Raw genomic sequence first — 15530 nt, forward strand, 5'->3', positions numbered from 1 at the left:
AATAAGGGTCATCACAATGCATGCATTTCGGTTTGCTGTGCAGTACAAACACAGTTTTGTTGTCATTAGTGTCAAACTATATCAAATCCTTTTTAATGCTAAAAGTTATATACACTTTACCAAATATCCAATCTCAGTCAAATAAGCATTGTCGACTGACATTTCTCCTTAAAGCTAAAATCTTAAACTGATCAATATACCTCAAATTAAACAACCGACCCAAATGCTAAGCTGAAATATAGACTGTTAAACAAGCCTACTCACCCATACAAAAATACTGGAAATGAAAAAAGCATACCTTTATTGCTGATGGTAAATTGGGAGAAGCTCTGGTTTTCAAGCAAAAACTAGATCAAAACCCTACTGCCTTAAATTTAACTAGAGTAGCACTGATCTGAAAAGACACGAGAGCCAGACAGAGGAGGACAGAGGAGAAGGACGGAAGAGGAAACGGTTCCTTGGAGAGGTTCCAAGGAAAAGAGGATAGGCTGACTGTGTGCAGGTGTATAAAAAGGAGGACGGGGGGCACGGTGAGGAGGAGTAGGGACATTTACCAATAAACCCAACCCTGATCCTTCCTCAAATTAGTAATTTGACCCCACAATCTGTGGCTAAAGGGATAATCTTGTAGTTTGATCCTTATCCCATGTTACATCCCTGCAGTTTGCAGAGATTGGAAGGATTGGCCAGGTACATCTCAGGTAAATCTTGTTTCCGGATTAAGGCTCATCCCTGTATTGTGGCAGTTTAAGACACCAATGTCAAGCGATCTAGTATACATGGTAGGCAACAGGCTGGATGGCAGAAAGGTTTCACATGTGATGAAGCTCAGGGAAAGGGCCGTTGACAAACAAAACTAAGCATCTTATGTAGCTAACATTAGCTGTACCTGTTAGCCATAACCATGTATGAGTTTAAAAAATAACTCCAACTACTATAGCATACAGTTTTTAAGAAAATCAATAAGATGGGGAAAACTTTTCCATGTTTACATAGTGGGGTGGTGTCATGAGAGTATATTTTCCTATTGGTGTGTCTGCATGAGTTATTGGTAAAAAAACAGTAACTGAAAAAAGTAGCTGAGACACTTTGCAGATCCAATGTCAGCAGCTGCCATCCCTGAGAATTGACAATATATGCAACAGTATCGTGAAGAGGAAAAATAGACAAGACATTCTGAAAATCCATTTCCTGCACAGAGAATAATTCTTTGTTAGTGAGGTATGTTGATCAGAATTCACCTGATTTCAACTCTCAGAAACGTAGACACCCTTTCCAGGGCGAGAGGGAGGGAGGAATGGACGAAGGGGTGGGGTATATTGGGGGCTGATTGTGCTCTAATTGGCTTGCTGCCCGGATAGTCGTAAGCTTTCTGTTTTCACCCAATCAAGGTTATCTATAACTCTAAACCGTAATCTCTGTCCCACGTCAAAGGTCATCATTGAAATAGTGTAATCCAAGGAGCAGTTTAAAGGTCAAATGCCTTGCTCAAGGGCCAGAGGTTTTGGTAAAGAATTGGGGATTCAAACTGGCAACCCTCAAGTTGCTGGCCCACCTATCTAACCTACCTGCCGTTCATTATATGGCACACATTTTTTGTTCCATTCAAGCTACATCTTGATACCAGTAGGTTAATAATTTAAACCTGAATGTGCACTGTTAAAAATAAGTGCTTTGTAATACCCAAAATAGTGGCAACTGAGCTGCCACCAACTTGAAGGAGACAAAACATCTGCATTGCTTGCTGTTTGGGGTTTTAGGCTGGGTTTCTGGACAGCACTGTGACATCGGCTGATGTAAAAAGGGCTTTATAAATACATTTGATTTGATTGAAAACTTTAACTTTGCTGGATTATTGAAACATATCATCCTAAGATGTTTTGAAACATAACATGGTGTATTGTAACATCACTTAATCAAGAGTAGTGCAACACCTTGCGAGGGACTGAGAGCCCTACCGAAAAAAGTTGAAAGCATAATTGTTGTGTTTTGAGTCCTGTTCAGTGCAGAATTAGATACCTTCTCTTTTGGTGTAATTTCCTCTCTCTAAAGCTTCTAAAAACTATTATGGTGTTTCAATCCTGTCTAGTGCAGAATTAGAGCACTTCATCTGGAGAATTTTAATGGTTAACATTGTTTCATGCATTTAATCATTTGCCATTTTGGCAGGCATTGTCATGCACAGTGTTCAAATCACCATCAGTAACTGGAGGTTGAACTACATGAATTGAGAATTCTGCACTTGCCTCTTCCATGAACAATTATGAGTTTGGGAATGGGTGCTGTGCTCAATGAACGTCAATTTGTCTGACTGTTTTGATATCCGTTCATCAGGATCCATTACACCTCATGGCACAACAAGCTTAATACTAATATAAAAATGTACTTTTCTTTCTTCAAACATGTATACAACATTGTGTGAAATAATTATGAAGTCTAAAAATGTTGAATTACCCACAATCAGAGTCAAGCAGGAAGATAGAAAATACAAGTTGATTAAAACCACTTCCAACGAGTTCAATCACTAAATGTTGTCTCACTTTGGTTATCCTCATGAAAGATACTTACATTTTGAGCAACACATTAAGTTGTATTTAATCTTACATTTTTTGGTAAAATTAAATTAACAAATCATTTAAACTTGCATAATTAGAATATATATATTTTGGGGGTATTTTCACACTTTATTGAAATGACAGAGGGGATACAGATAGGTGTTGGAGCGGGGGAATTTACGACAGTCTTCGGTGGGGAGAGGGGTGTTTTAGTGTGTTACCGCTAGACCACAGGCTCCGCATGACTTGCATTCATTTTTTATTAAGTATACCTTTTTGTTTGTTGTCAATTTCAATAACCCCAGTGTTTGCAACACTCTCTTAAAAACACCAATATTCAGGTTGAATAACCACTTTAGGTGTTTCAGAGTACTTAATTTATGTTTCAAACACACTCTGTGAACTACAACACTTACATTGGGTTAACATTCAAACACCCTCTAAACACCAGATCTCAGTTTAGGTGCACTACTTTTCATGGTTTCACTAAACAATCATGGTGTTTTGAGACATTCTATTTTTACATTGTGACTTGTATCTTTCACAGTGCTCAGTGTGCTAGAGCTTCCCTGTAGAAAGGTAGACAACAAGAGCAAGGCTCTCTATGTTTGCTTAGAATCTGTAATGAATTAATTCATTGGTTGATGGATTAGCACTTAACAATAATGAATTGTTAAAGTGGAGTTCCCAAACATTGTTGATGTGATTGCCACTGCCCAGTCAGCTTGTTCTTTTTACCCCTGTTCACACTACATCCCCTTCCCCCTCCCCTTAGGTTACGTTCTTGGAAGGTTAATGTCTATCAAAGATTAGTCCCTCAGAGATTAATGGGAATTGGATAAGGCAGTTACCACCTCATAAGAACAGCCTACACAGCTTAGCTTGAATCAGTGATATACATTACAAACTCCAAAAGTATGGCAATGCTTTCTATCTTAACACTGTCCGCACCAACAAAAACAACGTGTCTCTGCTATGAGTTCAATTCTTCTTCTAAATTGTATTCTTTCTCACTGGCTCTTTAAGATGGATTACTGCACCCAACAAAGTAAGGTCTCTTCTTACGGGTCATGGTGGCAGCTTAATCCTAAAGTTTATTCTTCCATCTACAAGATCACGAAGATCTGCAGGAGAAGCTTGTTCCAGACATAATTTAAAGAGGTTTATAAGTGGTTTGTGGTCATATAAAAGGGAGCCTTTCAACATCACAGTGCACATCTAAGGGACGGACGGGTAGGGGTACTGAGTCAGAGAGGAGCCAAGATGGGAAAGAACTTCCATCTGTACGAGAACATCTCTAAGGTCAGCCCATTTGAGGGGCCACAGTATCACCTGGCCCCAATATGGGCTTTCTACCTCCAGGCTGCTTTCATGGGCTTTGTGTTCTTTGCTGGAACACCCCTAAACTTTATAATTCTCGTGGTGACAGGGAAGTACAAGAAACTGAGACAACCGCTGAACTACATCCTGGTCAATGTCTCGTTAGCAGGTTTCATCTTTGTGACGTTCTCTGTGAGTCAAGTGTTCGTTTCTAGTGCGAGAGGATACTACTTCCTGGGTTACACCTTGTGTGCAATGGAAGCTTGCATGGGTTCAATAGCAGGTTAACATCATAACAAAAATCAACAACTTTAGCGATTCATTTTACTCTTCTGATTATTTTACATGCAAACTAGTTATTGTGTTCGATATCTCCTAACCTGTTGATAGCTTCTTCTCTCTTACTCAGGGTTGGTGTCAGCTTGGTCTCTGGCTGTCCTTGCCTTTGAGAGATACGTGGTCATCTGCAAACCCTTCGGCACCTTCAAATTTGACAACAACCAGGCTCTGGCGGCTGTTGCCTTCACCTGGGTCATGGGGATCAGATGTGCAACCCCACCATTCTTCGGCTGGAGCAGGTATTCATCCCCAGCCTCTCACAAACACTTTGATCTTGTCTGGATTAATAAATACTCTTTGTATTTGGCTACTATTAGGCTATTTGGTTCATATTGCACACACAGGGGATGGGGAAAATGGTAAATATCCTAAAATGAGTTCAAATGATATGTTTTGCCGTACATGTAAGGTTCTGAGCAGCAATTCATGTCACTAATTGGCTTCAATGTTTGCGTCGCTCGCTGCTTTTCAAGTTAGATAAGTCACTGATTTATATAGGCATGGAGGAAACCCTGCAGAGAGACAATGTGTGGGGCCTGAGTTACAGTAACTTGGGTTTGTTTTACAGGTATATCCCTGAGGGTCTGGGCTGCTCCTGTGGACCTGACTGGTATACAAACAACGAGGAGTACCACTGTGCCAGCTACACCAAATTCCTTATTGTTACCTGTTTCCTCATGCCCATGTCCATCATCTTTTTCTCCTACTCCCAGCTACTGGGAGCACTACGGGCTGTGAGTACAATGCTTTCTGGGTTAAAAAAACAAAACAAAGTACAGTATAGTATATTTTTGGAACCCAGATGTGACCAGCTTGTCCTGTGTGTGTGTGTGTGTGTGTGTGTGTGTAGGTGGCAGCTGCACAGGCTGAGTCAGCTTCCACCCAGAAGGCAGAAAAGGAAGTATCCAGGATGGTGATTGTGATGGTGTGCTCCTTCATTCTGTGTTACGGCCCCTACGCCTTGGCAGGCTTGTACTTCGCCTATACAACAAGCGAGAACAGACTACCGCCTGGTCACCATCCCTGCTTTCTTCTCTAAAAGCTCCTGTGTATACAACCCTCTCATTTACGCCTTCATGAACAAACAGGTGATTCTATAAGCCCCAAATACATAGAAATCGACTGACATAGTGGCACACATACACTCATTGACATAGTCAGAAATGAAGCACATGAATTAAAACGTGAGTCTGAACAAGACACACAACCATATCATGTTCATTCTCTGTCATATAAATCTACGTCTCCCTCAGTTCAATGCCTGCATCATGGAGACTGTGTTTGGAAAGCAGATTGAGGAGACTTCAGTTTCAGCCTCCAAGACTGAGGTCTCCACAGCCTAATCTGTGACTCTAGTCTCAGTCCATCAGATGCCCATCCCCAACAGCCAACAGTCTTGGGGTGGATTCAATAAACCATCTAAGGTTCCCTAACACTTGATTGAAATTGTGAGTTCAGGGGAAATGGGGTTTATTGAATCTACTCCTTAATGAAACACTCATGTTGAATTATTTTAAGATATAAGGTAAATAAAGATTTATATTGTATTACGATGCACTTTTCAAAACAGTGGTGGACAGTGTTTTATTTCAACCACGCTCTCCATTTCCTGGATATCTTAATGAAATCCTTAACACAAACAACCAGACATACAAAAGAAGTGCACTGAGGCTCAAACTTGAACAAATAAGTTAACTCAATTTGTTTTTTTATTGAGAAATGGGCTGTGGAATCCAAAGTACAGCATTTAATCCAAAACATGAATATCCATACATTCTATGTATAAACTCAGAAAATAAACACTTGCCAAGTATGTAAATACTTCAATATAATCTTAATTTAGAGCAAGCGGAATTCAGTAACAACGCTGCAATGCACCAACCTTTCAGTTCAGCATGCCCCATAGGAAGGAAGTACAACCGCTTTTATTTCTAACCAATAGAACAACAGATGCATTCTCACATGTGTGCTGGTTCTCAATAGTCTAAAATGGTTTACTTTTCTTGTTTCACATTGGTCATCCAACATATTTCTTTCACCTATCATTTGTTTCTCGAGCAGTGCAGATGGAGGCAAGGAGAGGAAGCCACTGTAGACTATTGAGAGGCAGTGATTGACAGGAGAAAAGGCTACAGAAGCAGTGATGAACTTGGCAACATTGTAATAACAACCCTAGTCATGATAGACAAATACAGTACATATGAAGAAGAGGGGGTCAAAGTGAGTGTTTATGGAGAAACAGAGCAGGGTGAGGGATGATTTCACTGTAGTGGACTCACGTTCCCATGACCCTCTGATATTTAGTGTCGGTTTCATTGGTTGAGCTCCCAAAAGACTACTCAGAGAAGGCACACACTGTGTAAAAGGATACGTATGAGGCTAACGTTGGGTAGCATCTCTCATCTACTAACTATACTAAGAAATTATGGGCTATCATTACAATCAGTGTCATTCAAAACATGACTGTAAAAAAACACCAAATAATTCCCACATATGAAGGGTTTGGTGGAAGAATTATAAATTATTACAACTCCAAATGGAATATTCAGTGCTTGTGAGTATAGCATCATATTTTAAACCAAGGCAAAAATAATGACCAAACTAAACTACCTATGTATGTAACAGAACAATAAAATGAAGTGTTGGGATGGGTAGTCAGTAAATAAAACACCCACCCAACTATTGGGTGCTATCAACCACAAACTAATTGGAGACAATGTAGTGTATGAATAGGTTTCGTACAAAATACATTTGATAATTTATCAAATCATGTTTAAAACTGTTTTTATCTAGCTAGGACCAAATAACCTAAAACTCATCATGCCGTACTAGCGCCTCACCAAAGTCAGTTGCTTGACTTCCTACAAACAGGTCGTACTTGTTCAGGATTTCTTCCTTGCTGAGCTTTCCATCCTGAAATCAAAACAAAAAGGATATTTAGTCAATAGAATGCTTAAACAGACACAGCCATTGTGAGTGAAAGAAAGGGAAAGGGGGAGAAAGAGAGAATGAAAACCAATAGACACAAGAGAGAGAGCGATTGTCTCACCTTGTTCAAGTCAGACTCGTAGACGAGGTGTTTGGCCTCGGCCTCTGCATGGTCGTAATCTGAAGGAAGGATCCAGTCCAAAGTCTCCTCCCGATCCATCTTCCCGTCTTTGTTCTTGTCTCGGAACTCTGAGAACTGCTCACGCTCCGTAGCAACCCAGTCTGGCTCCTCCATCTCATCTTCATGGTTGTACATGTCACCTAGGAAATGAGGGGGGTGAAAGTGTGTCTGAGGGTAGAAACATCAATATAGTACATCTATTGAATGGGGACCTCAGAATAAAGTGACTATACACTGAGTATACCAAACATTAGGAACACCTTCTGCAGTGCTTCCCACAGTTGTGTCAAGTTGGCTGGATGTCCTTTGGGTGGTGGACCACTCTTGATACACACGGGAAACTGTTGTGTGGAAAACCCAGCAGCGTTGCAGTTCTTGAAACAAACCGGTGCGCTTGGCACCTACTACCATAACCCGTTCAAAGGCATATAAACCTTTTGTCTTACCCAGTCACCATCAACATGGCACACATACACAATCCATATCTCAGTTTTATCAACGCTTAAAAATCCTTCTTTAACCTGTCTCCTCTGCTTCATCTACACTGATTGAAGTTGATTTAAACAAGTGACATCAATAAGACCTAGTCACTTTACCCTGCCTTCATGTACATATCTACCTCAAGTTCCTTGTACACATTGATCTGGTACTAGTACTCCCTGTATATAGCTCCATTCTTGTGCATTTTATTTTATTCCTCGTGTTACTTTTTTTTCTTTGCATCATTGGGAAAGGTTCGTAAGCAAGCATTTCACTGTAAAGTCTACACCAGTTGTATTCAGTGCATGTGATAAATAAATTAGATTTCATTTGATTTAAGGGATCATAGCTTCACCTGGTCAGTCTATGTCATGGAAAGAGCAGGTGTTAATAATGTTTTGTATACTCAAGAGTATGTCCACTTCAGTCCTTACCTATGTATTCATTCAGGTCAATGAAACCGTCACCATTCTTATCAATGTCCTCCATGGTTTCCTGTGGGGTAAACAAGGAGAAAGAGGAGGATGGTCAGAGAGCCGACCGGTGAACACTGGTCCCGTGTTTCATTTTTTCCAAATACCTTTTAATCTAATGAACACAGCGAATGAAACACACATACCAGCACCACTATGTCCTTCATGTGGTCGTATTCCTCTGGGTGTAGGAAGGCGGTGAACTCCTCTTTGTTGGCGATCTGGTCTCCGTTCTGGTCGGCCATTTTGAAACGCCTCTCGTCCCTAGCCATCATGTGCTGGTAGTTGTAACCATCATCTGGTTCCGGGTCATCTGTGGGGTCAAAGGGAAGTGGCTATGATCTCTAGTTAATCACACGTGACACACCCCAACCTGAATTGATACGGTAAATCAACCAATCAGTGAAACTAATAAAAGGCCCTGCAAATATTGAATCAATCATAACCAACACATTTGTTTTGGACATATTGCATTTCCCGGGCTTATGCATGCTCATGTCATGCCCTTCTTACCCAGATAGGTACCATAAGTTACATTCCTGTATTCCTCCCAAGAGATCATGCCGTCATTGTTGACATCAAAGTCCTTCCATTGGCGGTCCACGTTCTCATAGATGTACTTCTTCTGAGACTTCTTAATCCAAGCTCTCAGCTCCACCTCAGTGACAAAACCATCACTGTCCCCATCAATCTTCTCTACAATCACACTGTATCAGAAAGGGGAAGAGCGAGAACAGAGAGGAGACTGTTAACTAAAAATGTAGTTCAAAAGAGGTCAAACTATATTTACTACAATCCAATGTATAACAGTCAACACCAAGATCTAGTACAGTCTACGTGAAAGTGATAGCCCTGTTCTTTGAATCTGATGATGGGAAAGGGGGAATTCTACCCTCCTCTCCATTTACTGGTGATGGGTTCAGAATTTCAAAACTTTAAATATTGTTAATCATTCAGTTATAACTAGAGACATGAGGGTGCCATATGTCTAGGGTTTTACACCAGAAGTTAGTGGTTTATCTGTAGGAGGAATGTATATGGTGGAAGCAATTAAGCTTGGAATGTAGTGAGTGCAGGGAAGACGATCATATTTGGCAGGCACTGATAAGGGTGGAGAGCTGTGGATTAGTGAGGAAGGGAGTCGAGGTCAGGTCCTATTAGGGGAGAAGGAACAGTTTATTGCCCGTATCACTTTTAAGTTCCTGCCTAGAAATAAAGATGTAATGTTTAGAGAGAAGGAGACTCCACCCAAATTGGGGTGGGTATAAACAGTCGTGGCCAAAGTTGAGAATTAAAATGGTATATTGTGTCACAAACTCTGCTCCTCAGTTTGTATGATGGCAATTTGCATATACTCCAGAATGTTATAAGAGTGATCAGAAGAATTGCAAGTAATTGCAAAGTCCCTTCTTTGCCATGCAAGTGAACTGAATACCAAAAAAACATGTCCACTGCATTTCAGCCCTGCACAAAAGGACCAGCTGACATCATGTCAGTGATTCTCTTCGTTAACACAGGTGTGAGTGTTGACGAGGACAAGGCTGGAGATCACTTTGTCATGCTGATTGATTCGAATAAACAGACTGGAAGCTTCAAAAGGAGAGTGTGCTTGGAATCATTGTTCTTCCTCTGTCAACCATGGTTACCTGCAGGAACACGTGCCGTCATCATTGCTTTGCACAAAAAAGGCTTCACAGGCAAGGATATTGCTGCCAGTAAAGATTGCACCTAAATCAACCATTTATCGGATCATCAAGAACTTCAGGAGAGCGGTTCAATTGTTGTGAAGAAGGCTTCAGGGCACCCAAGAAGTCCAGCAAGCACCAGGACCGTCTTCCTAAAGTTGATTCAGCTGCGGGATCGGGGCACCACCAGTACAGAGCTTGCTCAGGAATGGCAGCAGGCAGGTGTGAGTGCATCTGGCGAAGACTTTTGGGCGAGACTTTTGGAGTGGCCTGGTGTCAAGGGGCAGCAGAAGGCCACTTCTCTCCAGGAAAAAATCAGGACAGACTGATATTCTGCAAAAGGTACAGGGATTGGACTGCTGGGACTGGGGTAAAGTCATTTTTCTCTGATGAATCCCCTTTCCGATTGTTTTGGGGCATCCGGAAAAAAAAGGGAGACCGGAGAAGACAAGGTGAGCACTACCATCAGTCCTGTGTCATGCCAACAGTAAAGCATCCTGAGACCATTCATGTGTGGGGTTGCTTCTCAGCCAAGGGAGTGGGTTCACTCACAATTTGCCTAAGAACACAACCATGAATAAAGAATGGTACCAACATCCCCTGAGAGCAACTTCTCCCCAACCATCCAGGAACAGTTTGTGACGAACAATGCCTTTCTAGCATGATGGAGCACCTTGCCAATAGGCAAAAGTGATAACTAAGTGGCTCGGGGAAACAAACAACGATTTTTGGGTCCATGACCAGGAAACTCCCCAGACCTTAATCCCCATTGAGAACTTTGGTCAATCCTCAAGAGCGGGTGGACAACAAAACCCAATGAAATCAAATTTATCAACCCATGGAGGTCTGGATTTGGAGTCAACTCAAATTAAAGTGGAAACCACACTACAGGCTGATGTAATGTCCTTAAAACAAGTCAAAATGAGGCTCAGTAGTGTGTGTGGCCTCCACGTGCCTGTATGACCTCCCTACAACGCCTGGGCATGCTCCTGATGAGGTGGCGGATGGTCTCCTGAGGGATCTCCCTCCACAGACCTGGACTAAAGTATCCGCCAACTCCTGGACAGTCTGTGGTGGAACGTGGCGTTGTGGATGGAGCGAGACATGTCCCAGATGTACTCATTGGATTCAGGTCTGGGGAACGGGCGGGCCAGTCCATAGCATCAATGCCTTCCTCTTGCAGAACTGCTGCACACACTCCAGCCACATGAGGTCTTGCATTAGGAGGAACCAGGGCCAACCGCCACAGCATATGGTCTCACAGGGGTCTGGGATCTCATCTCGGTACTAATGGCGTCAGGCTACCTCTGGCGAGCACATGGAGGGCTGTGCGGCCCCCAAAGAAATGCCACCCCACACCAATGACTGACCCACCGCCAACCGGTCATGCTGGAGGATGTTGCAGGCAGCAGAACGTTCTCCACGGCGTCTCCAGACTCTGTCACGTCTGTCACATTGTGCTCATGTGCTCAGTGTGAACCTGCTTTCATTCTGTGAAGAGCACAGGGCGCCAGTGGCAATTTGCCAATCTTGGTGTTCTCTGGCAAATGCCAAACGTACTGCACGGTGTTGGGCTGTAAGCACAACCCCCCCTGTGGACGTCGGGCCCTCATACCACCCTCATGGAGTCTGTTTCTGACCGTTTGAGCAGACACATGCACATTTGTGGCCTGCTGGGGTCATTTTGCGGGCTCTGGCAAGTGCTCCACCTGCTCCTCCTTGCACAAAGGCGGAGGTAGCGGTCCTGCTCCCTGGGTTGTTGCCCTCCTACGGCCTCTTCCACGTCTCCTGATGTACTGGCTGTCTCCTGGTAGCGCCTCCATGCTCTGGACACTACGCTGACAGACACAGCAACCTTCTTGCCACCAGCTCGCATTGATGTGCCATCCTGGATGAGCTGCACTACCTGAGCCACTGTGTGGGTTGTAGACTCCGTCTCATGCTACCACTAGAGTGAAAGCACCGCCAGCATTCAAAAAGTGACCAACACATCAGCCAGGAAGCATAGGAACTGAAGAGTGGCTGTGGTCACCACCTGCAGAACCACTCCTTTATTGGGGGTGTCTTGCTAATTGCCTATAATTTCCACCTTTTGTGCTTTTCATTTTTGCACAACAGCATGTGAAATTTATTGTCAATCAGTGTTGCTTCCTAAGTGGACAGTTTGATTTCACAGAAGTGTGATTGACTTGGAGTTACATTGTGTTGTTTAAGTGTTCCCTTTATTTTTTTGAGCAGTGTATTTTATTCAGCTTTGTTCAAAATGTATTCTTCATACTGTAAAAGAATGCCACGGAATTCTAAGCAAATCTTGTCTGCTAAATTAACTAGTGTGGCCCACAGCCATTTGGCATAGCCAGAACAGGACAACTCAGAGTATGCTAGTCTGTTCTTCTAAAATAGACTACATTTTCTTCATATCATGTTTCTTTAGACCTGTCTAAAATAAATAAAAGTATTTATTGTGAAGGTGTAGGCCATTTTACATGGATTTATTAGTCTTTTTAAAATATAGATGTTCCAAAGGTCTGCATCAATGGCTTGTAGGCATTGTGTGGAATCCAGGAGATGTTAAATGTGTTTATGTTATCTACTGTGAGACCGACAGTTATTTGCTTGACAATCACTGGCTAACGAAATTTCGTGACCGTCACAGCCCTAGTTCAGACAGGGTACTTTTGGAAAACTTCTGAATGGACATTTAGGCCTATAGAGAGAATCAGCGAACTGACACACGCACACCTCCGTAAAAGCACCCATCAATCAAAACCACCAGTGTACGGTCAGACACAAGAGCAAATATTTATTATTTCACTAAAACATAATTTAAAAAACCTTGGCCTATGTTAGGCCTTCTCTGAGAATTGGATGCAAGATAATTAACAGTATGAAGGGGACAGCTATGCCATAGTATGAATATGAAATTGACCGTCATTAAAATAGAAACAAATACACGCAACATGTCCATAGCCTATTTATCAGCGATATTGATTATCTAGGGGTTGGAAAGATTTTTCAAATACTGTGAGGAACTATTATAATGGACTTTGTTGACGTTCAGTGTGAGGTGAAGAAAATATGACTTAGAATCCCAGCAGGGCACTTTCCTACTTTTGACATTTGCGATAAGCAGGCCAGGTACTTCTATGCGTGTTCAGGAGCATGCGCTCCGTCAACATTAACAGGTCAGAGAAACCAGACACATGCTCATATGGCGCGCGTAAATTATGGTATGAAATAAATCGAAACATGTTTGTCACAAGTGTAGCAGGTTTTGAACTGTGCACACAACGTTTCCACTCAGAGAATGAGAACAGTAAATTACCGTAATTAATACATGCATTTACAGAAATGTATGTAACCAGATTACAGGAATTAATGGTAAATTACCTGTTTTACAAACAGTAGCTTACCACATGGGAATTCCTAAAAGTGCATTGCGGGCCTAGGCTACTACTATACTTTGCGGGGATAGGAGGACAGCAATTTTTGGGGTCTAGTTCAGGGCAGCATATAGGCCAGAACCGGGCCTGATTAGCGTTGATTAGTCTATAATTTAAGAAAAGATTCTGTATCAAATTATACCATGCCTGGTTGGAGAGGCTTGGCAAATTGTCCATTTGACACAACAGAGCATTATAGGCCTCAGAGCCAGAACAACCTTGTCGACTGCTGTTGAATAATTAATGAAGTCAGAAACATCCAAACTTTTTTTTAAAGAAGACCGATTGATTTATTTACTAGCAAGCAATGAAAATGTGCATTGTATAAAAAAAAGTCCAGACATCAAACAATGTTTTAACTGAAGTGCCCTAGCCTACAGCACTTTACATCTCGCTCATCAAGCAATTAGCTGCTCAAGCAAAGGTAAGTTGTAAAGAGGAGATGTAGAAAGTTTAATAGACAAACTATGTTAACAAAACATTTGCAAACACTCCCGCTATTAGGTACAGTTTATCTACATGAAAATATATATTTTTTAAATCCTAAAATGAATGTAGGCCTATTTAAACAGTTTTATTTTCATGACGCTCTTCATCCGTAATCATCAGTTACACAGTTATTCAATTACCATCACAGCCCTACCCTCAACTTGATACTATTGATACACAGCCGACCCGAGGAAAGGTGGCCACATTGGACTATTGAGACGCAACCAGGCAGAGACTTGAGCCTACTCACCCTAGCCTGCGCTTGCTCTCCTCTGGGCTGAGGTCGTCAAAAGACTTGGCCTCCTTTTGTCCTAGGAAGGCCTCGTGGTCGTAGTCAAAGCCCTGAGCATCGTCGTGCTCGCGGCTGCTGAGAGGTGCATCGTGGTGAATGCGTTCCTTTTTCTCTGTGGGTTTACTGGTGGCATAGACCACGCAGAGGGCAAAGCACATGAGCAATGGCCTGATCTCCATCCTATGAGAGAGAGCAAGAGAGATATTAAAGACACCTCTTCCGGAGTGTTAACATCAAAGCCTGTGAATAGCAGGCACAGGCAGCATCTGCATTTGCTGCTCATTAGGGCTGTTCCAAGTCTTACAGAATCTAAACATTTCTAGCTTTGCTTCTTTGGCAGGCTCTTTGACATTAAGGCGTTACAGGACTTGTTTCACATGATCAACTGTTGGTTGTTTATTAAACTGGCTGGCAGCATGTCAGCATAGACTTGTGATAGGACATTTAAAACGGAAGAAAATAGATAGTCCTGTAGACACGACAGATGAGTCAGGCAGGAAAGCCAAAAACATGTCTGCATGGCAGTGCATTCATGATGTGGTATTTGTAACATTGACGTTTTTAAATAGTTTACAGTAATTGAATATAGATCAGGGGAACGCAATAACAAAATTGCTCACTATAACGGTAAAGTGGAAAGAATGTCGCTTTTGGCTGTCTGAACACAAATGAAGGCACAGATTGTAACACTGTGTAAACATATACACCATTCACACACGGACTACACTGTTTATGTAACATTTTCCCTTTCGCTACATTACCAAATGTGGAACAACAAACCAGAAATCAGTTGTTGACAGTAATGTAAGATATTATGAATTCAGTCTCTTCATCATAAGATCGGCTGCTAGCCGCTAGCTCTCGTCAGACTACTGGAATGCGCCTGAATTGCAAATCCTACCATTTAGGGTTAGCTGATCATACAAAGTAACACTATCAACGCATCAATATTCGCTTGTAAGTGAAGTAATATCATTGTATTACATACCTGGCTGATGATTCCAGACACAATATGTACACTATGTCTGTTTCACAAGCCAACAGCTTAATAAACACACCCCAGCATCGGCCCTTTTCCTTCTTAAAGGAGATCCAATGAGATTATAGATATGAGCCTCCACGAGCTTTGATTGGTCCACTTCAGCAAAAAGGCACATTTGGCCGATGATCTCATGTTCCATAATAAAACGTTTATTCATCGCATTCACGTTTAATTGGATTACACGAAAGTTTGTAGTGTTTGAACCAATCGTGTTTTAGAGAATGTATTTACGTTGGGTAAAATCTTCGCTGCTGTCCCTTTGCACGAAACCTCATCCTGGGCACCTGATTGGCTACTTGGCTA

The 15530-nt window shown here is 42.0% G+C and overlaps 2 protein-coding genes across 3 annotated transcripts; one reads left to right on the forward strand and one right to left on the reverse strand.

The window, feature by feature from the left end:
* Positions 1-3818: 3818 nt before the first annotated feature.
* LOC111950931 (putative violet-sensitive opsin) lies at positions 3819-5699 on the forward strand. Its single transcript, XM_070434629.1, is given in 6 exon segments — positions 3819-4158; positions 4285-4453; positions 4783-4948; positions 5065-5213; positions 5215-5302; positions 5468-5699. Coding segments are annotated over 6 exon segments (1002 nt in total). The 3' UTR covers positions 5558-5699.
* Positions 5700-6996: 1297 nt separating this feature from the next.
* Positions 6997-15283, reverse strand: LOC111950936 (calumenin-A). Of its 2 annotated transcripts, none has more exons than XM_023968896.2 (7): positions 15174-15283; positions 14144-14365; positions 8790-8983; positions 8423-8589; positions 8238-8298; positions 7264-7463; positions 6997-7127 (listed from the first exon to the last, which is right to left on the reverse strand). In XM_023968896.2, exons 2-7 carry the CDS (start codon positions 14362-14364, stop codon positions 7023-7025), a joined length of 948 nt encoding a protein of 315 aa, XP_023824664.1. In that variant the 5' UTR covers position 14365; positions 15174-15283; the 3' UTR covers positions 6997-7022. The 2 variants fall into 2 exon arrangements, with proteins under 2 accessions (XP_023824664.1, XP_023824669.1); XM_023968901.2 differs by having other exon boundaries at positions 8802-8983; positions 15174-15275.
* Between the last annotated feature and the right edge of the window lie 247 nt (positions 15284-15530).

Source organism: Salvelinus sp. IW2-2015, linkage group LG3, assembly GCF_002910315.2.
Source record: "Salvelinus sp. IW2-2015 linkage group LG3, ASM291031v2, whole genome shotgun sequence".
In the NCBI taxonomy this organism is placed as follows: domain Eukaryota; kingdom Metazoa; phylum Chordata; class Actinopteri; order Salmoniformes; family Salmonidae; genus Salvelinus; species Salvelinus sp. IW2-2015.